This window comes from Drosophila busckii, chromosome 3R (assembly GCF_011750605.1).
Source record: "Drosophila busckii strain San Diego stock center, stock number 13000-0081.31 chromosome 3R, ASM1175060v1, whole genome shotgun sequence".
Lineage (NCBI taxonomy): Eukaryota > Metazoa > Arthropoda > Insecta > Diptera > Drosophilidae > Drosophila > Drosophila busckii.
Genome location: NC_046607.1, coordinates 4109166 through 4132304, shown reverse-complemented (window position 1 = coordinate 4132304; position 23139 = coordinate 4109166). Strand labels below are relative to the sequence as shown.

General features: G+C 38.3%; 2 protein-coding genes across 7 annotated transcripts in view; one reads left to right on the top strand and one right to left on the bottom strand.

The window, feature by feature from the left end:
• The window catches only part of LOC108601478 (soluble guanylate cyclase 88E), a 29061-nt gene extending 6223 nt beyond the window's left edge, over window positions 1–22838 (top strand). The window contains exons 2-12 of the mRNA XM_017989377.1: window positions 18577–18833; window positions 18888–19375; window positions 19435–19558; window positions 19615–19747; window positions 19806–20137; window positions 20202–20499; window positions 20555–20940; window positions 21040–21557; window positions 21624–21878; window positions 21937–22209; window positions 22265–22838. Of these exons, the coding sequence (XP_017844866.1) occupies window positions 18666–18833; window positions 18888–19375; window positions 19435–19558; window positions 19615–19747; window positions 19806–20137; window positions 20202–20499; window positions 20555–20940; window positions 21040–21557; window positions 21624–21878; window positions 21937–22209; window positions 22265–22448 (3159 nt within the window). The 5' untranslated portion in view covers window positions 18577–18665 and the 3' untranslated portion in view covers window positions 22449–22838. The remainder of the gene's footprint in view (window positions 1–18576; window positions 18834–18887; window positions 19376–19434; window positions 19559–19614; window positions 19748–19805; window positions 20138–20201; window positions 20500–20554; window positions 20941–21039; window positions 21558–21623; window positions 21879–21936; window positions 22210–22264) is intronic.
• LOC108603374 lies at window positions 6055–13823 on the bottom strand. 6 transcript variants are annotated; one of them, XR_001915295.1, is made up of 9 exons: window positions 13728–13823; window positions 12507–12656; window positions 11839–12048; window positions 10236–10305; window positions 10023–10132; window positions 8035–8376; window positions 7032–7262; window positions 6640–6827; window positions 6055–6351 (listed from the first exon to the last, which is right to left on the bottom strand). XR_001915295.1 is itself a non-coding variant. In XM_017992136.1 (8 exons), exons 2-8 carry the CDS (start codon window positions 12595–12597, stop codon window positions 6332–6334), a joined length of 1074 nt encoding a protein of 357 aa, XP_017847625.1. In that variant the 5' UTR covers window positions 12598–12656; window positions 13728–13822; the 3' UTR covers window positions 6055–6331. The 6 variants fall into 6 exon arrangements, 4 of the variants coding, with proteins under 4 accessions (XP_017847625.1, XP_017847626.1, XP_017847628.1 ...); XR_001915296.1 differs by having other exon boundaries at window positions 8173–8376; window positions 13728–13820; XM_017992136.1 differs by lacking the exon at window positions 6640–6827 and having other exon boundaries at window positions 13728–13822.
• Window positions 22839–23139: the final 301 nt, after the last annotated feature.

Here is a 23139-nt window from a genome sequence, read left to right as displayed (position 1 = left end):
ACTTAAAGCGGCGAAGGCTACTCCAAAATTCATGGTTGTGCAAATATTTTAACTGTAACAATTTACAAGCTTCTTCTTCATGCTGGCAAAGACTTTCTTGGCCATTGCTAGCAGCTGGAATTTACGTTAGTTTTAATTGCATTCAAGCGATAATTTAAAATTTTCGCACTTGTAGCTGGATTTAATTAAGATAATAGCAAGCGCATTGAAATCACTTGAGGTGCAGCGGCACTCGCTTTAATTAAATGTCAAATAATGTGCTTGAAAAGCAGAAATAAATATAAATTCAAGTCTCGCATTTTACGCCTTGATTGTTTCGCACTTTGCGCCTCTGCAAACAAACTTGACTTGTCAGCCGAAAAGGAAATACAATTTGAAACGTAAAGTGACTTACGCTATAACTGCCAGGTTGTTTCAACTTTGACAGTTTTATTGATATGCCACCCACAGTAGTACGCAAGACAAGCAAATATTTGATGGCTGCAAAAAATAAAAGAGGGAAAACAACAAGATAAATACGCTATGCGCTGCAGCTTGTGTAACCTTAACACTTGGTTACATCATGCCAGACCAGACTGTGTGCGTCTGTTAGTGTCTTTGACATGCTTAATCGAGTGCATGTCCTCTACAAATACGCAACAAAATTCTTGGCACAAAATAAAGTAAATATTTGTCTTGCAAAAGAGTTCAGTTGAGTTGAATTTAATAAACAACTCGAGCTGTTGGACTAAGCATACTAATTGGTTATTAAATAAGTTGTATTTATTTAATGGCAAGCGTATTTAACTTTATCTTGTTTACTTATCCAATTGATAGCCCCTGTACAGACAGCTTTGATTACTTGCAAACTTTGACTTTCACTTGCTTTGAACTTGCTGCTCATTATCATACTAACAACAATGGACTGACATTCGCAGTCTGCGTCTGCCTGTCAACAAATCTATGTGCGCAATAACAAAGCAAGTCAAGACAACAAACAGTCAATAGACCGATGGTCGTAAATATACATGCATGAGTTTGTATGTAGGCTTAAACAAACGAGCCTAGAGGGTGTCCCGGCTGTTGTTGACCCACATTGACAGTTGGCCGCAATCTGAGGCTTTAAGTTGCGCACAAGAAGCAAAACGAGAAGTAAGACGAAATTTAAAGGTAGTCTTAAAGTATTTGTCACATAGCAAAGCGGGATAAGCATAAAAGCATAGCACAAAATATTACATAAATGTTAGAGTTGTTTCCCTTTATCAAAAGGATCAGTAGTCCACAGTTTGCATCGAGGGCATTAAAGCGAACACTAGCAAGTGAAACGAATGAGTTTAAGCTGTAGATGCCAATGCTTTTGTATTAACAGCTTAATTTTAAAGCCAACAATCAATTATTTGTTTTGCTGCTCAACTGTCACTTGCTAGTGTTGCTAAGTAATTGAATCAGTTGCATAATTAATACATTTAGCTGTAAGCGAACGGCCCTATAAATCATTTAGCCACTATAACTATATCCGTTTCAATTTTCATATCATTATGGCCCGCGCCACATAAAGCAAAACCACAAAAATGCGCTGGAAAAAATGGAAAAATGTAAACCATAGAAGCCATTTTGTGGTTCGCCAAGCGCGAATGTGCATGTGTGTGTGTGTGTGTGTGTTTGTGTTGAGTGTCTGTGAGCTGTGCCACATGCAGCTGAACATGGTTTTGTTTTTGCTATCTATAGTTACACTCCTTGTGGTGCACATTTGCCTATCTTTATGCGCTGCGGCTGGCAAACAAATTGATTTTTAATTTTTACGCTCACCTAAACAGAAAATTCATCATGTAACTTGAAGTCAGAGACATGTTGTTGCTCCTGTCGTAACAGGACTCGCAAAAAAATTGTAAATTGCATTGCATTTATTAGGCCAAGCGTTGGCAATGGCAAAAGTCCTTCAAGGCTTTTTTGTCAGCGAGTTAATTTCCAGTGAATTTCAGTTGACAAAATAATATGCATATGAGCCACATTTGCATATAGATTTGTTTATGAATCTGTTTCGTACAGATTTTATGCAAATATTGTATTTTCAATGAAGTAAACAGACAGCGACAGAAAAATTATAGAATTCAATCGTATGTAACTTTAAGCTTAAAGGACACGCACTTATTGCCTAAATACTTTTGTCATCATTGCATATTAATAGACCACAAGCTACTTCCTGCAGACACAAAGATGAAGATACACGCAGCTTGCGTAAAAGTTGCTTTAAAGCTTATGCTCACGTCTTGCTCATAATTCATGAACTGCCAAGAAAGGCTTTTCACAAAATGGCAGCGCACAAAATGAAGGCCAACCCAATAGCTCGCTCTGACCACAGATTATAATCACTGCCGATTCGGTGAGCCTTTTTCGCTTTAGCGTTGCAGTTTTCTTTGCCAGAATTTGTGTAAAGTCAACACAAAGCTGACCTTCGTTTTATGCAGATTCTTTGTCAGCTGGCAGCACTGAAAAGCGAGCAACGCGATAGGAAATATTCTCGTTTGGCCCGTCGCGCATAAATTAAACGCTAATGCCTTGGCCAATTGTTAAATAACGTGCTTTTGATAGATAGCGCTCAAAACTGGCTTAAAGCTAACATATACAATACTTATTACTAATCAGCTTACGGCACATCAATTAAAGCGTTGCCGAAACAAATTAAAGTTACTTTGGCTCGAATAGCCAACAAAGCAGATTGGCTTAGCGTTGAGATAAAAGCAATAGCTCTAACAAATGCGCATCAAACCAGCGAAGCATTTTCTTACATTCAGTTAATAGCAGCTTTTGACTTACGTCTCAATAGCTACAGGTGAGCTGGCATCTACTAGAGTACTGGGCTCTTGTTTGCCAAAAAGCTTAAGACAAGCAAAGAAAAGTGAAAGCTGCCTTGGCATTCAAAATAAGTAAGTAAACAACAAGAGTAAACTAAAACGACTTGCACTTAGAGATTAAAAGACTGCACAGCTGAGCCAAGTAAGTTTCAAAAGTTTTTTTTGTTATAGTTAAGTATTCAGAGTTTGACAACTGAAAATTTTAGCTGTGGCTTATGCTAAAAACCTCTGACGATGCATAAACAAAAGTTGTCGCTAGAACAAGCGCTGAGTGATGAACTGAGCAACAACTTCAATCGATCTGCGCTAACTGACAAATGAGCCCCAAAGAGAGTTAAACTAATGCACTGCATGTGTGTGCAACAGAGCGTATGAGTAATGATACAAAGGAAAGCAAGAGAGATAAGGGCGCCTTGATTGCGTGTTAAGCTCAGTCCTTTAAGACATTTTAGTAATAGTTGTAGATTTGTTAAATGGCTGCATTTAATTATTTGAAGAGTTTATTAACACTTTGCCCATAACGTTCAATTTATAGCTTAACTTTAATTCAACCTTCAATAAAACACTTAACCTCCCGCTAAGTGCAAGTGATAACAATGCTTACAATAATTAAAGCTGCATCATCGTTAAACTATACATAAAGTCTCTGGCAGACAGTTCAAGTATGCGCATCACTTAGAGACTTTGTGTTGAGGGGTAGCAGCGCCGCCCGTCCTATTCAACACCCTGCCATGTTCATCAATTAAAACATTGTGGTGTTTTAGTCCTTTGTTTCGCTTGCAAGAATTTTAATTGACGACAGCTTGGGGGGCGAACGTTAACCTTCTGCTTGACACTTGGTCCTTGACTTTGCATCATAGTCAATAATTTTGATTGTTTGTTGCAAGTTTAATTTATATGACACTTCATGCTTAATGAAGCCTTTACCTCAAATGCATGACTGATTTTGCTTTGTTATGTAATTGAAACCTTGCTTGAAACTGAACTTTCGGCATGTATGTTGTGGCTCAAAACCAAAAGCATATTTGTGACAGGCATAACAAGCAGTTGCTAAGCCGCATACGTCCAGACCAATTAGCCGGGCAAAAACTGTCATTTCAAGCCAGAAGCTCTGTGGCCAAGCACGTGCAGTTGATGGCCGAAACTTGGCTGGTGATTGAAACTTTTGCCGTATATATAAATCTTATGCTGCCATCAGCAACAGGCGTAAAATACCAAAGACAGCAGCAATAATGAATTATGCTAGCTTAAGTGCTGTAGCCAGCTGAATTCTTGATGCTCTTTAAAGCTTAGCAGCGTATAAATTGTAAGTGATCAACACAACAAAACTTGACGAGCCTGATGGCCAAGTACATAAGCATTGAAATGTAAGTTGCACATGTCAGTCGCATTCATACATGTTGAAAAATAAACAAACTTTAATTTGATGTACTATACGCATAATATATGTAATTAAATTAAGCCAAACATCAGCTGTATGACGCTCAAAGAGTTTTCTACATGAGCAGACAATAGTATTCTATGTTTGTTTGGGGATTCGTTTGCTTCCGATGTGTTGCCGAGATCAAACGACTTGGATATGGAAATTAAATGTGTAATTAAACGCTTAACACTGCAGGCCTCTCATTTGGCGCATGACTGGGCAAACGTATTGAGAATTAGGTACGTTAAGGATCTAGGGGTCAGTGCGTGTGGCACTGGTTGCTGCTGCACTTGCCACATTGTGTGGCAGGCAAACATACAACATGTTTGCCTTGTCATGGGGGAGTTGACCGCAACGGAAGAACTGTGTTAAAAAGCAATTGAAATGTGACCATCAACATGAAATCTCTAAAGAGCAGTGCTCTGACATTGTATGACCTCTGGCAGCCATTGGCATGAATCAATAATTAAATAGCCTAAAAGCGCAGAAATTGAAGAAAAAATATAGATGGCAAATGACCAACAACAATGTAGTAGGCGGTCACGAAAAAAATGCGTACACAAAGGACTTCAAGGACTCGCTTGCAGACTCAGCGCAAACAAAGCATTACAAACGCTAAAAGTGCGAAACAATTGCGTGCTAAACGCCAAAAACGTCAAACGCACAACAAATAGACAAAATGTAACAGTAAATGAAAAGATAAATTACATCAAACTTTCACTCATTTTCTCACTCTCTCTCTCTCTCTCTCTCTCTCTCTCTTTTCTGAACACATTCATAGACTAGGCTGTCTAACTAATAGTTGACTTAACGTCAGTTGTTTTAAATTAATTAAGGTCAACCATAAAACGAATGCGTGCATAGAAGTATTTCATTCATAAATGAACACGTTATGCAATGCGAACATTAAGCAAATTGTGCCAAACGCTTAAAGGTCTAAAAGGCCACCACAACTAACGGCCTATCATTTAAACAAGACTGATTTCAGTTAGACAGACAATATTTTATATGCAGCATAAAAAGCTTTCAATCTAACAAATATGTTGTAATGTCTTCATCATTATTTATTTTATAATATTAAACTATGCAGCCTGCATTGGTGTTGCTTAAGCTATTTTTAATAAAGTCCTTAAAGCAATAACCGACTTACCTTTTTTGGGTTTTGCCAGACTAACGAGAAAATAGCAGCATAAGAGGCGTTAATTGAATAAAAATACGCACTTGAAGTTCAAAAAATTCCTTTTGTATAAAAATCGCCTTGAAGTCCAACGCAATTTCAAGCATTTTGTGCTGAGACTTTTACCACGAAAGTCAACAGCTTGGGGCAACTTCCGATAAGCAATCGAACAAGCCATGACTGTGGCAGACACTTAAACTAGCTTAAGGCAGCGTTCTAATTTTGAGTTTAAGCTGAATTATTTTCCATACTAAATCAACGAAATTCGCTCAGCATAAGTTATAATTTAAGAATCTACATACTATTTTTAATTGCGTATCCTCAAAAAATTTCAGGTATGCTTGCTTTTTTTTTTGTTTTTTCAGAGTTTTATTTATATATATTTTTGTTTTTAATGTAAACTCAATAGTTCAAAAGGTTGTTTTTAATCGAAATCGAGTTGTATATAAATTTGTATATATTGCAGCTAAAATATACAAAAAAGGAACAATTTATGGCGCTCCGAGCTGTTCTGGAGCCGCTCATAAATGAGTAAATGTAAATCGATTTTTATATTTTTATATACTTGCACTTAATTAGATGAGCTAAAAATAAAATGAAAATAAGTTTTTATTGAGAGATTTTTTTTTTTTGTTACTACGGGAAGTAAACACTTGTGGCAATAATTTTATTGACAGCCCCGGAGCTGTTAGTTTGGGGCAGGCAGTTATGAAAAAATTCAATCGTTTTCTTTGAGGATGTTGAGACTACAGTTTGATGAGCTACTTTAAGCTGATTTCCAGGTTCTTCAGTTTGGAAATCAGCAGCTTGTCGTTGTTTGGGGACCCCATTAATGCATTCGTTGTTGTTCTTGTTGTTGTTGTTGGTGTTGATGTTGTATAGTTCGTTGTCGTTCGTTTACAAAATCGAGCGGTGAGCTAGTCAAATATAAATTAAAAACATTAATAAATCATGTTAAGCTTTAGTTAAAACATAGAATAAAACAAGAGTTTAGCGTGCAAATCTTTAGCAAATTGTCTACAAGGTTATTTACAGTTGGGGGTACTAATTTTGTTGTTTGTTATTAACTGGTAACTACTTATGAATGTGTGTGTGTGTGTTGCTACAAGGTTGCTACGGGATATATTTCCATTACTACATGTCTGTTTTGTAGTTGCACATGAACAAATTTTACACATGCTGCGGGTTTCTTCGAGTTTTCTTACCAATTTGTTTTGTATTGCATTTCGTTATATGTAATTTATGTAAATTATAATACAAAAAAATTACAGATGTGCTATATGATATAGCGTCGCATGTTATTAGAGCTAACGATATTTTTTTTTGAATAGTTTTTGTTTTTTTTTTTTTCATTTAAGTTCTTATTTATTTTAGAAAAAATCCTCTGCCTCAGCTGTGTATTGCAATAAATGTAAATAAACAAAATAAAATATATGTTTTAATACCCATATGTAAAATGAGAGGTAGGCATTAATTTAAACGAATTGTGGCCCTAAGTTGAACCAAAAATAAAAACAAGTTTGGATCTTTGCAAAGTAGCAATTAAAGATATTTACAAAGTATGTACAATTAGCTAAGCGTAGGGGATTCAACTTACGTGTCAAGGGTCTAGCGGGATGCCTGGACCACAGGTAGCGATTCTTCACCGGCGACAAGTACGAATCACGGGCCACTGGGCTCGAGGCACGGGGCACCGAGAGGGCACGGAAGGGCACCAGATCATCCACATCCCACCAGAAGGGATCGCGCACAATCGATGAGATGGGCATGTTGGGGCTGGGGCTCAGCATATCCCGAATGCGGTTGCGTGGATGAAAGATTGGGAGTCCTATGTTGTTGGTTCGACATAGCATTCGATGTGATGTGTGTGTTTTCAATGTCAAGTAGCATTCATCAAAGTTTGTTGTATGTGTGTAAATAGACATGTTGTTAAAGTTGGTGTTTGTTGTTTTTGTATTGCAATGTATACAAGAAGAGCAGAAAGAAAAATATTTTGTTTGCGTTTTGCTTTTAAACTACAAATAAAAAAGTTAAACAAAAAAAAAACAAGAAAAGACAAGGCTTTAACATCAACAAATTTTTTTGATATTTTCCATGCGTATGTGGGATTTCGTAGTGGAAAATGTACCAAAAATTTCAATGGAGAAGTATATGATGAGAGAAAGCATAAACTAGTAAGGACTACGGGGCAGGCGCTACAGTAAGCAAAACAAGGATATAAGCTGGGATACGCACGGCGCTTACAATATTTTTGAGTTTTTTTTTTTTTGGTATGCTGATGCTGCTGGCAAAACACGAATTACGTATACGCAACATAAAATATTTGTTTTTTGGGTAAATGCCAAAGTAAAAGAATTTTGTAACAAATTCTAGTGACACACACAGTTATGGGAACAAGTATACGCACGCATTACGAAAAATATGGCAATAATTTTTGAACGCGTACGCCAACTTTGGCTGCAGTTCTGTATGGTGTCACACTTGGGCGGTAAGCCATTAAATTAACAACAACAATTTGGAAGTTTTGTCTCTTCTTGTATATAATAGTAGGAATAACGTATAGAACGAGATAGTAGAGAGAGTGAATTTTGAATTTTTACCCTCAGCATCGTAGGCGACTTCAGTGGGACGCGGTCCCCAGCGACCGGCTTTGACAGGAGTGGGACTTGGCGAGCCGGCGCGCTCAAAAATGCTTGGCCTAATGGCGGCAGCCTGTGCTGCTGGCTCGGGCAACTTACTTTCAAAGAGTTCATCCAATGGTTCCAGCGAGCTGGCACGGAAGCTTGGTCGCGTGAACGGAGCCAGGCTGGTGGCGCGATCAAACACAGACGGGCCGCGTGGCACGCTGCCCTCGCGGTTCCAGTAAGCTGGAGCTGGCACATAAGGTTCGCTGCCAGCGCGTGTGGTGCGGCTGGGGCGGAAAGGCGAGGCCGAGCGGCGTGCTAAAAGAGAATCAACATAGAACACAAATAGTACACACATACAAATACACACAGAGACTAATTAAGGTGGATTTGCATATATTACGCATACGTCGCATACGCCGCATGGGCTGCAACACTATCCACCGTTGTACCACTTGCTAGGCCAAAAAACACAAGCAACCAACGTTGTCACAAATTACCAAATAAATCAAAACACATAGCACAAAATTACAAAACTGTGGGCACGAAACAAGACAAGACATGAATAAATAATTTTGTTTGCTTTAAGTTCTTGTGGCACAATAAATCCAATTAGTATTTCAATCTCTCTCTTTTTTCATAGAATTGAGTTTCAGTTGTCAGTTACTGCCAATAAACAAATTGTAACAATTACAAAACATTTTGTATATGAATTACACAGAGCATTAGATTTGAACATAGTCTTCGTTAAATATTTCATTTCATTTCATTACATTTCAGTTGTTCTGAAGTTTTAGTATTGGCAGTTTATATATATACAGGCACCGCACAGTGTATGTGATTGATTGTCTATGTTTTTGTTTTTAGTAAGTTCTTAGTTATGAGTAAAGGGAGAACGACGTAGAGATGAGCAACAAAGACAGTGGACAAAGTATTAATAGAGCTGAGCAAACACAGAAACGCCAAAAATTCGCAAAAATATTTTCAAAACTAAAACACAGTTGTAGTATTTTCTCCAACTAAATATTTTACATATTTTTATTAAAACTGTTCGTTTTTTTTTCGTTTTTACGTAGCTTAAAGTTGCAGATAGTGGGCAATGGGGGTTTATACAGTCTGTCAGCGCTCAGATTTGGCTATGGTACAGCTGTTAGAAAGTATGGTAGAGGGCTTAAAGTATGGCATGTTGTTGGGATGATTGCTCATGATGGTTTTTGCTTTATTATAGTATATGATATCAACTGAGTATGTCTAAAATTAAAATTAGCATTTTTATATATGTTTTGGTTGTTGGTTTTATTACTTTCGATTTGTATTTTTTGATTGTTGTTTTATATAAATAAGTTAAGAATTAAATAAAGCATCATATTATACAATGAAACATTTAACGAAATTCAATTGCATTTTCTTTCAGCTGCTAGATTGTATTGGCTTCTTCATTATACAGACAAATTTAGTTTAAAATTAATTTTAACCATTACATTTAACAATTTCTATTTTTGTTTTTACAATTTACTAAAGCGCACCAGTTAGGTTTTCTGACTTAAGATCGTAAGCAAACGCTCAGCGCTTCAAACTTTCAAAGCTGCAAGATATAGTATATATAGTATATGATAAATTGTGTTAAAAACATTGTTCGTTCATTTAATTCGAGAAATTGTTCTTGAAAACTTGCAACAGCGCTAATTTTTTAACAAAATTTGCACGTCAAGTTTCCAATTGATGTTTTTTTGTATTGTCTGTTTGAATTTGAAAAAATTCTTTTGTTGAGTTTGAGTTGCTATTTTTTTTTTCGTGCTTACATTTTGTAACTTTTTTAAATTTTGACACTTTTACAATTAAAGTTTTCGCGTAATTTGTTGTTTTTATAAATGTTGTTTGTCGTAATATTTACTTCATTTGCTGTTGTTGTTGTTGTGTATTTTGGGTGCGTTTGATTTAGTAAATGTCTTTGTAATCCTTACCCTTGTTGAGCTCTGCCAGCAGCTTATCCTCTGGCTCGTATTCCAAAGGCACCAAAGAGTTTGGTGTCAGTGGCTTGTCTCTCAAGTAAAGACCATAGCGAGATGGATATCTAAGCAAATGTAAAAGGATTAAAGTAAAATTAGTAAACAAGTCAATGCAGCTTGTGCGTTTTTTTTTTTATAAATTGAAGTAAATTCATAAATAATTTTTACCTGCGCTCAATTTCTTGCATGCGCTTCAGATGATCATTCCAGGCCTTCTCTGCATCGTAGTTTGCTGGAACTGTAAAAGAGTTTTCATAACAAAAGTGATAATAGGTTTACCCGAAAGCTAAATTGAATGCTGTTAATTTGCTTACATTTGCATTTAAAATAGGAAAAAGCGCTGTTTAACTGGTTGGCTCACATAGCGTATGCGCAATATAGTTAATTAAAAGCATTTGGATATACGTACGATATTTATCCAACAAAAAGCAGTTTATGTGTGCATAGGAAAGTAAAAATTTAAAATACAAAGCATTTAAAAAGAGTAGGCAATTAAAATTAATTAATAATTAGCAATGGATATGTGAAATGCGTAAAATAGTTAATAGTAATGAAAATGCAGCAATTAATACATACACATAATTATAGAAATGAATACCTCATGAATCTTATGATAACAAGCCGCCACACAGCACAAATGAAAATTGTTTAAAAAAACAACACGTTTATTTTATTTAATTGAATTTCAGCCAACAGAACTAGATAGTAAATATATATGTGCTACAATTCATACTAAACATTAATAAAACACACAGCTACAGTACATTTTATACTAGGACATAGATGCTAGATGCTATGAATATGCATACAAAAAAATTTGTTGTTGTTGTTTTTTGTTATGTCTACAGTGCGCTGCGTTGACAAATATTATTTAAATAAATGTTTTTTGATTTTTTAAATGTTGACGACAAACATTTATGTATATTCTGAAACATTTATATGTAAGAAAAGAAAGAGAGAAAGAAAAACAAAATTGGTTAGTTTCGAAAAGCCCAATACACTTCAGGGGTGGCCGTGTCTGTCTGTGTCTGTGTGTGTGTATATAGGGCTGGAGCTTTCTGCCAGATCATTGCGGGGGGATATGAACTTTGGCAACAAACAACATTCATTGTTTCTAAAATTATGTGTGTGTGCGAGTGTGTGTGTGTGTGCGTCGCACAGTTATTTGATACGAAAGCACGCACGAAAATGTTGAATAATTTTTGTTACTCAAAAATAAGCCTTACGTGTGTATATAATGGATATATGTATTCTATATGCCATATACACATAGCTGAAGCTTATGAACATGTGTGTTGCTGTTGTTGTTGTTGCTGCTGCTGCTGTTGCTGCTGCTGTAGTTGTCTTGTGGGCCTTTGCCAAAAACAATACTCTATGTATATAGCATTGACGTAATACTATTTTTGCTCAACGCTCTGGCATTATTTTGTATACGATTATATATTTATTTATATAATTATGAAATCATAGCGAAGCAGTATTCGATTATTTCTCACTTTTCGTGTACTTGGCAAACGTTGCAGCGTTAAAGGTGCGCTGCAGTCGCAGTTTGCATTTAGTATGATTGACAGTAGCAATGATTGAAATGCGCTGATTGATGGGCATGAGATTGACGGCATATGAGCATGCCAAAAATTATTATAAAATAATATTGTAAATTAGCAAAAAAAGCTCTCTGCGTTGACGTAGGATATAATTTTGGAATTTTGTTGTTGTTGCTGTTGTTGTTTGGTTAATGTTGTTGCATTGCATTTTGGCGGCGGCAACTTACTTGTTCTGCTGTAATGATGATCATAGATGGCACGTGGCGAGTAGCCATAGGTATCACGGCTCACTGGCAAGTATCTGTAGCCAGATGACTGCACACGCTCGTTGGCAGTGGCTGGCTCATCATAGATGCTCCTGTATGTGGGCGACTCCAGGTATGAGCTGTATGGGCGTCTTGCGCTTGGCGTCTCATGAGCGCGAATATCCTCGGAACCTATGAGAGCACAATAAACATATAATAGACTTATACTTCCTATTGATATGTTATGCTTTGTGCTCTATGTGCTATTTGCTATTTGCGCTTTTTGGCTCAATGCCAAATTTTGTTGATTTCAGTTTTCAGTTTTTTCAGTTTGGTTAAGCGCCTTAGTTATTTTGCCTTGGCGCAGCAGGCGCACATATTTTCGTTGTGTTTAGCTCATGAGCACATAGTTAAAATATTTTCTATACACAATCTGTATGTAAGTATTGTTTGAACGAAAGCTTTCCGAGTGCGTGCGTATGTGTGCAGTTCTTTTCTTTTGACACCTGCCAAAGCGAATTATAAAATAGACCACAAATTCTATACGTCGCTGTGCTATTTGTGTCTACGCTCTCGCTCTCTCGTTCTCACAATACATCTAGTATACATATTGGATAGCTTTAAGTTTATAAAGTTTCGAAAGTGCTTACCCTTCAGGGATCTGATGTAGGATTGCCAGAATTTGGCCTTCTTGCTGGGGCTCTCGTTGCGCCCGATCATTTCCAAATGATTTTTGAACATTTTGATCGATTTTTTGTTTGTGTCTTACAAGCACAAGAAATATTCGTTGAACTCGTTCGCTGTAAAACAAACAGAATTGCACTTTAGCACCAAATAATGTATTTTCATTTAAATTTTTTTTTTTTTTTTGTTTCTTGCTGTCAACGCTGCTGAGACTGCAGTATGCTCAAAATTTTAGCTCACGTTTTGGCGCTGATTCGCTATTCAAATGTCAGCACACGCACGAGTTTCGAAGAAACTAAGAGCTACTACTAGTTATATAGTTGATATCGGCGATGTCGCTGCTCTGGTCTGGTCTTTCAGTTCAGTTCGAAAATAAACAGACTGTGTGCCACTTTAGAGCTGTGTAAAGTTTACTACGAAATAAATGTTTGGCTTTATTTTATAAAAAAAATATACGTATATAACGTATATACGTGTGTACGCACAACAAGATCAATCACTAAAAATAAATTTATTTCTCAAATAATATTATCTGCCGTATACACACAAATAGATACTCAAAAATGTATCTACATATGAAATGGCAACCGAAAATGATTTTCACACTTTTCTATATATGAAACTAGCAAAAATCTATATACACAAAATCTGTATAACAGCAGCTATATATATGTGATTGTGTGTGTATGTGTATGTGTGAGTACGTCGCGAGCTGCAGCTAAATTTGCGTTATTTTTAAATGTCCTTGAGTTAAATATTTTTTTTCCTGGCCGAGCAACGAGCTAAGCTAATGACGCCAAACTTTTGTTTGTTACATTCATTAATTATGCTTGCATATTTTATTTATCAAACATATTATTCAATTATTGCATTAAATAGTTTAATATAATTTCGAGTTATATTCAGTTCACAACTGCAAAGATAATCGTTCAACACTTTGGTATCAAATGTCTCTTTGGGCTCTTATATAATCACGTTTGGTCTTCAATTCATAATTTTGTCATAAATTGTGCGCACTCAAAAGCGGACTTTGACACTACTTTGTTTATTTTCTATTTCAAATATGTTGAGAGCACTTTGTAATTGTTCCAGCGCAGCACAATTTAATTTTATTTTATTATAATTTATTCTTTTTGCAATTCAATTAAAATTATTTATAAGTATTGTTGCTATCGATGGGGGCTTACAATTTGAGTTAGTCCTAAAAAATAGCGATCTATCCTCAACGAAGAATTTTTTCAAACTGCACACCATACAAAATTCGCCTCACCAATTTTACTCGTTTCAGCATTTGCCATTTGTTTCAACGCAAAAGCACAAGATTCCTTTACGGCGTAGGTAGAATATGCTTGTATGCTCATGTGTGTGTGTGAGAGCTTTCGCAAGTTTTGGCTATAGCTTTTGAGTATATATACGACGATCTGTGATCTGCGATCTGAGGGCGGTAACTGAACAAACGCGCCCACTCATTGTTGTGAATTTTTCAGAAAAAAAAATAATGCTGGTGCTGAAAGCGTTCGTCATAAAAAGCAAAGCAAATATTGCCCTATATACATACATAGATACCTATAGCTGACCACCTACTACAATATATGATGTCGACTGACATGATTTTCATATCTTGCTCTACAAGCAATGCTCATGTTATGAGTTTGCTGGCATTTTTCATTCATTGCTGTTTGTTTGCTTTTGTCAATAACTTGTGGCCCAAAGGAAATGCGTCAATTGTGTTATTGGATTGTGCATTGAACTTGCTTGTGCTGCAAGTTAGCAACTTAAAGGGGTTGGAATGTAACCTTAAACTCAAGTTTATTTGTAGCAGAGAGTTTCCGTGAATTTTTACACCTTTATTTATTTGGCCAAGTTGCGCTTCCTGTTGATAGAAATTCTAATGGCTACACACATGGCATTAGCAAATAAACAATCTAACTTAATTTTAATGCAAACAAAGCAAAAGTTTGTTGTAAACAATTTTGTGCATAACATTAAAACCAACCAAAATTTTAATGTATTTTGCTCAACTAAAAGTCAAACAAAAGCTTACTTTTTATTGTTTAAAGTTGAAGGCTAAAACTATTTATAGCGCGCACAAGCGTTATCAGCTTAAATGGCTTACTAAATGCTCAAGAAGCAGATAGAATTCAATCTTCTGTACACTCAAGGCTGCTGCAATTGCAATGCGCTTGCTGATTTGACTTTGTTTGTTTAGCTTACGTAAGACTGAAGGAAGCATATTGCCCTTAAATGTACTATAAACAAATTAGGCCAGGCGTCTTTGTGCGGACTTGAACTTGACTTTGCCGGCCAACTGAAAAGCACAAAGGAACTAAATGTTGCCAAATACCTGGCAAGAATGCATGTTGGCAAATCACTTTTACTTTCTGGCACACTTTTCGTTTTTTAAATGCAATTGAGTGCAATTTGTACTACACGTTGTTTTCACTTAAACTTAAACTAGCCATCTCTGCATGCCAGGCTATAAATTATGGCAAACGGCTTGCAGCTAAATATCATAAATTTCCCAAATATATTGCAGGCTTGTGCACTCGAGTATTGAGGTCAATTGGTTAGCCTAATTATTGTCGCCAAATAAACATGCGCCCAAATGCCAACATGACAACAGTCTGTCTCACATTTTTACATTTTACATTTGATTATTTGACAGCTGGCAGTTAATTCCATTTAATATAAATGCATTGCTGCGATTTATACTACATACATATATTTGCACTTGAGTCCTCAAAGACAATTTGTATTTGTTTTTATTTGCATAATGGTGGGTGTCGGGCGAAATGAAACGAGAACAAGAACGAGACATAGCTAAATGATAGACAATGTCAACGCGACGTATGCGCAATATGAACAGCAATATTGAGTCATGCGACACTCAGTGGGCATAAATAATAAATAGAGTTAAATGATTTGTACAATACGTACAAAAGCTCAATGCGCTCTATACTCTATAGTCTATCTGCTGACTATATAGTTGCTTCAATATGTATGTATATTTAACCTTAACATATTCAAAGCGTAGCAGAGGCAGCATTTTTAAATAAATTTTGTCTAAATATAAAAATAAGCATAGGTGGGCGCATGTATTGGTGCGTTGTGTATATGTTATGGCCTGCTAGGGTCTTGAAACTAACAGATTTGTGCGTCTCTCTGCGCTGGCTCTCTTAATGCCATTACCCACGCAAATGAACTTGAAAATTAATTACTCGCCTCATAATTACACAGATGTGTACATAAACTACACATACGCATGCATATAGATGGAATATTTGTGTATAAATTACATTCCTAGTACTAGCTGTGGGCTATAATTATTTATTATAGCCTGCATTCGATTGAAAGTGAAAGTCGAGCCAACTGCAACAAGCAGTACAAAGACTTTTAGCTAAAAGTGTAGCTGATAATTCATTTTGCGTATAGCGTATACTTTTTCCAATCAACACACAGTTTTGCTTGGCAAAATCAATTTTATTTTAAAACGCTTTGTTTATAAATTCGTTATATGTAGATTCTGTGCGCCATTTTGCTATTGAGTCTATAAAAATCATAAACTTTGACTGACAGCTTCTATAAAACAATTTGCAGTCAATCGTTGTCACTGTCCAGCAGCCTTTTTGTTATAGAACACTTTAAGGTCAATTGTGCAGCAGCCCAGCCACCCACTTTGTATGCACATGGCCTTGAATGCGGCTGATTGCATGCCTTTCGCTCATAAAAATAGTTAGCAAGAAATTCTTGTGATTGATGATGCCCAACCAAGCATTTGCCAATCTGGCAAGAGACTTAGCTGCCACACAAGTTAATATAGTTATAGTATATATGTATAAGTAAGTATTATTAAATGTGTGACCAAGCATTTGAGACACTGTTGCACTGACAGCTTGCAATTTGCTTAAACAAATTAAGTGGTGGGCGTTTGTTTAAATAAACACTAAACTCTGCTTGCTTCCACTTTGTAATGAAGCAGCGTTTATAGATTGCTGACATCACTGAAAATTTCGCATCCTGTTTATTATTTTGAATTTCAAACACGCAAAAGCAAAAGCAATATATATTCCATTCATGAATAAACAAAGCTGCGTAATATGAGCAAATGTTAATCAAAATAAAATGCCAAAACCGAAACAATTGACAAGATTTTGGACAATATTTTGATGGTTTTGGCGCAAGTGTTTTCAATGGGGCGTTGCGATGTTTCATGTCAGTTTTTTTTAAATTAAAGTTGTTGCTTGTCTCGTATTTGTGTTGACAATATTTTTATCTTTCAGAAAATTCAGCAATTTGTTGCTAATTTCTGTCTATATTCTCTAGTTAAGACATCAATGTGTTTTATAAATAAATTTTTAAAATACTTTTTGGTTTTGCTTGTATGTATTTTGTTTGTATATTAAAAAGATTTATATGTGTTATAAAAATTTTCGAAATTAAGAAAAGCAAAAGTTAAGCTGCAAATTAAATTTTGTTTAATTTATATAAGTGTGACATCAGCATGGAAATATTTGAACATTTAAGCTGACCACAAATCAATGCATTCTAGTATAATTAAAAATGACAGCATTTAATTGAAAAATAATAAAAACAATCTCTGGAATTTGTTGCAAATTTGCTATTTATTTATTTGACTTTATATTTTAGCGCATTTTTTTTTTATGATTTGCCTCAAAGCTGAATTTATGAATGAAGGCAAGCGACCATAAAAAGCGCACACAATGAAATATGTTTATGACAAAACAAATGGCAATAAAGCGTAAATAAAGTAATCCAAAGTGAGAATAATGGATTTCATATTTTTATATCTGCTGCAGCCTTGCGCCATATTGGCCTTAGGGATTAGTGTTTGTGACTTATTGATACTGGTGAAGCACAAAGAAATCCTTTTATATGAAAAATTGAAATGCGCTTAGTCATTTTCAACCTTCAGTCTGACAGATGCAATTTAAGTTTGACCTCATCTGTTATGCTAGAACTCATCTGATGGCGCCGCAATTTGTGCACTTGTAATTTACAGCAGATTGTGTATGGGCAGCCCGCAGTCTCCAAGATGTAAGCTCAAATGTATAACTCAATTTACAGCGTCTTATATTTAACTTGTAGTAGGCAACTGAGACAAACATATGCGCACAGGCTTTGGCTTTGCATTTGGCTTTAGCTTTTCCTTTGGCCTGTTTATTATGCAAGCAGAGCCGCATAGTTGAATGCTGAATGTGAGTGCAATTACGCGGCTGCGTATCCTCAGGTGCAGCAGCTTATAAATAGCGGCAATTGCTCTTCTTTAATGCCACTCGACTTGCAGGCTAATTGAAGCGGCACTCAAGCTACAACCGCAATGCAAATACACTGCTAATAGCATTAAACAATTTGCCAAAGTGCGGTCCTATGACTAAGTCTAAGTCGTGCCCAGCAGCTTAATTGCATTGTACGCATAGCAAAGTTATAATTTAATAGCCACTTAATAAACAAGACAATTGAGTGGCTGCCCAGTTGCGCGTGGCACGTGGCGTATGTGCAATATCTCATACTCCAAGCTTGCAGCATGTCCAATGCAATTAAGCCGCAGCTATATAGCACGCACAGATATTGCTGAGTTGCAAATTTTCTCACACTTATGTTTAGATTAAACTATAAAAGTGACGATTGTTTTATTTGGCAGTCAAGCTATTGACGGAATTTTCCCAAAGGCAAATTAATTCAAAAGAACTTTTATTAAATAAATTATGTGGCAGCAACTATCTGGCGCATTGCAGCAAAAAATCAACATTTTGGTTAGTTGACAGTTGTTGGGCGCACAGTTATTCACCAAATGGTGCTGAGCATTTACCACAAAACGTGTACAGTGCGTATGCGTAATATACAAAAATAAAATTTAAAAAATTGTGAAACAATCAAACAGCTGCGGCTAAAAAAGAGACCACAGCACAAACTCTATTATTAAATTCATTTTAATTTTGATTTGCGTCTAGTCAATTAGCGAGATTCCAAAACTTGTCTAAATATTTGACTAATTTATGATGAATTTACTTGCAGCTGCAACATGCCATTAAGCCCAACATTAGCGTCAATTAATTGAAATTGATACAAATACTCGTTGAACGAAGTGAAACTGCTGAGCCAACATGTACGGCTTGCTCTTAGAGAACCTGTCCGAGTACATCAAGTCCGTGTACGGCGAAGACAAATGGGAGGACATTAGACGGCAAGCGGGCATTGATGCGCCCTCATTTAGCGTGCATCAAGTCTACCCCGAGAACTTGCTAAACAAACTGGCTAAAAAGGCACAAACGGTAAGTAGCGAGCGCCTAACTAAACATATTAATTATAGGCTTAACTTAATGCAGGTGCTGGGCGTGTCGGAGCGTGAGTTTATGGATCGCTTGGGCGTTTACTTTGTGGGCTTTGTGGGTCAGTATGGCTACGATCGTGTGCTGAGCGTGCTGGGCCGGCATATGCGTGACTTTCTCAATGGGCTGGATAATCTGCACGAGTATTTGAAGTTCTCATATCCGCGTATGCGTGCGCCCAGCTTCATTTGCGAGAATGAAACCAAGCAGGGCCTGACGCTGCATTATCGCTCCAAGCGTCGTGGCTTTGTCTACTACACCATGGGGCAGATACGTGAGGTGGCGCGCTACTTTTACCACAAGGAGATGCACATTGAGCTGGTGCGTGAGGAGATACTGTTTGATACAGTGCATGTAACTTTTCAGCTGACCTTTGACAATCGCGCTTTTACACTCGCCTCGCTGGCGATGACGCGTGAGGAGAAGCATTTGCCCATTAGCGCTCATGTGCTGTTTGAAATATTTCCCTTCTGCATTGTGTTCGGGTAAGTTAAACGCACAGATGTGACAGACACGACTTTGAACTTTGAACTTTGATTTGTAGTGCGGACATGGTGGTGCGTAGCATTGGCAACTCGTTAATGGTCATTTTACCCGAACTGCTGGGCAAGAAGATTACCGCCTGGTTCGATTTGGTGCGACCGCTGATTGCGTTCAAGTTTCAAACTGTAAGTAGATTTGTGTGTTATGCAAACTAATTAACGCCCTGTCCTTGTCCTGTTAGATACTGAATCGCACCAACAACATATTCGAGCTGGTTACTGTCGATCCTGTTACGGACCGCTTTGATGCACAAAATGAGGATTTGCTGTTGCATGACGACGGCAGCGAGCCAGAGAAGTCACTGCGGCTTAAAGGTGCGCGCATGAAAGTTAAATTCAGCTAAGATTTTTATTTACTACATTTGCATGTTAGGTCAAATGGTTTACATGGAAAACTGGCGCATGATTATGTTTCTGGGCACACCTGTTATGCCCGATCTGACTTCGTTGATTACTACTGGGCTGTACATCAATGATCTGTCCATGCATGACTTTAGTCGCGATCTTATGCTTGCGGGCACGCAGCAGTCCGTAGAACTGAAGTTGGCACTGGATCAGGAGCAGCAGAAGTCGAAGAAGCTAGAAGAGTCCATGCGCAAGCTGGACGAGGAAATGCGTCGCACAGATGAGCTGCTGTACCAGATGATACCCAAGCAAGTGGCGGATCGTCTACGACGCGGTGAAAATCCAATTGATACCTGCGAGGTGAGCTGAAGTTCTAATTCATCAATGTTAGTTGTGCATTGCCATAATCTATTTTTATTTACAGATGTTTGACAGCGTGTCCATCTTGTTCTCGGACATTGTTACCTTTACGGAAATATGCAGTCGCATTACGCCCATGGAAGTAGTTTCCATGCTGAATGCCATGTACTCTATATTTGATACGCTGACCGAGCGTAATAGCGTCTATAAAGTGGAGACCATTGGTGATGCCTATATGGTTGTAGCTGGCGCACCGGATAAGGATGCAAATCACGCCGAGCGAGTCTGTGATATGGCTCTGGATATGGTGGATGCCATAACCGATCTAAAGGATCCCTCCACGGGTCAACATTTGCGTATACGTAAGTTCGCTTAAACCAACTGTAAGCTCAGCTCTCAAGTCTAAACTTTTAATAGGCGTGGGCGTGCACTCGGGCGCCGTCGTGGCAGGCATTGTGGGTCTGAAAATGCCGCGTTATTGTTTATTTGGCGACAGCGTTAATACCGCCTCTAGAATGGAGTCCACCAGCATTGCCATGAAGGTGCACATATCCGAGTCCACCAAGCAGTTGATCGGTCCTAGCTATAAAATACTCGAGCGCGGCGAGATTGATGTCAAGGGCAAGGGCACCATGAAGACCTACTGGTTGGAGGAGCGCCAGAATCGCTTGCCACTGCAGCTAACCAATCCCATGTTGACAGCGGCTACACTAACGCCAGTGTCCAAGGCTCTGCTGCCTGCTTCAGCTAAGCCGCATACACCACCAGCTTTGGAGCCACCGCCGGCTGCCATGTCCAGCGTTGTGCTGGCTGCCAATAGCACCATAGCGGCTGCCACAACGCTGGCACATCATGCACCAGGCGCAGCAGCAGCAACAACGACAACAGCAGCAGTGGCAGCGCCAGCAACAACAACGGAAGAGCGCACTGGTCGCATTTATTCGCCTGTTACGTTCAAGGATGTGGCCAGACGCAGCATTGCCAACTCACCAGTGCGCAGCGGCGCTGGCAGCAGCTGTTGTCCGGAGCAGGCTAGGCGACGCGAATCTCGCTCCAACTCCACTGGTCACGTTTTCATGCGCTCGCCCAGCGACATCTTTGGCTCGCTTATACTTGACACGGAGGAGTTTCTGGATGATTTGCAACACTCACGTGGCTCGCTGGCCAACAGCAGCGGTAACAATAATCGACAGTCGCCCTGTGGCTTGAGTCCAACGCAGCAGTTTCGCATTGGCAGCGCACCGCCCAAGCCGCGACCCAGCAATCCGGATATGTTTACGCCCGAAGAGCTTGCAGCTATGGATCAGCTGACACCGCCCGCAACAGCGCCAGCACGTGAGACGGCCACCATCAGCAGCGCCGGCTTGAAGGCAGGCGCATCGAATGTTTCACTGCAAAGCGAAAAGTCAGCAAAGTTGAAGTAAGTTCAGCGCTGCTGTTGCAGCTTGCTATAATCATCAATTAGAAAAATCTCCTTCTCCAACAGCACCACCATGGAAGCGTCCGATGCACCACCGCCGCTTGTCGTCGTTGCTTCGACATCGAAGGCTGCAGCTGCAGCAGAAGCGCAAAGCGCTTGCCTCAGAGCAGCAGCTAAATTTAAGCAAATGGGCGTCGGCACTGCGCCCCCAGCGGTTCAGAGCAGCAGCAACGTTGAGAGTCGACCAGCCACCAAGGATTCCATGTCGTCCATATCGCTCCATTCGCCGCCACCACATCGCAGCAGCTCCGCACCCGCCAGGTAAGCTGCTGACTTCAAGGCTTCACTTGCTTACAGCTGCTGAACTTTTGCTTTGCAGACCACACTCCATGTCGAAGGCTGCACGCAAAGCCTTTCTGGCTGCCAAGCAGACCAAGGCAATTGAAAAACTGGACAAAATGATTGAAGAGGCGCAGGAAGTTGATTCCCAGACAACAGCCAAAGCCGCCAATATGCGTTTGAGTGTGTTTGGTGACGATGGCGACATGTCCGGCGCCTGTCCTCTATTTCTACCCCCACCACCACCTCAAGCACAGGCAACAGGTCGTGCCATGCCCAGCTCCATATCCGATTCAAGCATCTGCAATCATGGGTAAGCAGTTAAAAAGCGCATAACTTTCTATAATTAATCATACATATATTAATAGGCATAGTCATGCGCCCAGCTGTCATCATTCGATGGTTGCACCCAAGCTGAGCAATAGTCAGAGTTTCCAGCATGCACACACACGCAGCTCTGGACCCATTACACATCAGTGCTGCAGTGGCTTTGGCCATGGCAATGGACGCCACTCGCATCGCATGCACTCGAATGCCTGCAGCTTGCTGTAAGAAGCGTGCCTAAGTGAATTGGAGAGGTGGAGATCAGTTGCGGCGTTACCATGGATCCTGTGCTTTGTAGTCTAGTCTATAGTAGGCAATTATTAGTTAATTAGGCGCATTCCTCAAATCTATTTGTAGTTAGTTGTTAACGCTTAAGCGCGTATCAGAAAATATTCCTAGCTAGTTAAAATCTCAGTGTCTACCGTATAAATTGTTGAAAACTAAACACTAACTAGTCCAAGAACCATAATCAAAATCAAAGTTGACGACCTTTTAAAATGACAATACCAAAGAGAAAGTTATTACTGTTATGAAACATACCGTTACCACCTAACACTAACACATAAATACAAGCATGCTATTATGCTCAAGAATATTCTTCTATCAATGTGTCTGTCTGTAAGTATTATTGTTATATAAATGATATCAATATATAAGTGTAGTTAAAGTAGTTGAAAGCTTAAAATTAATAACAAAGTTTATTTTTTTAAAGTGTGAACATTTTTGCAAAATTCTAAGTATTTTGCATTGCTAGTAGTCAAAACTGTTTAAAATTCTTGCTATATTTAAGTTTAGCTTAGTGCAAGCAGACAAGCAATTTATTTATTATTCGTTAATAATAGGCGAGATCAGTTTAAAAGTTAATACATACATATATGCAACTCTACATAGGAACAGCATTCAGTGTATATTTTATAAA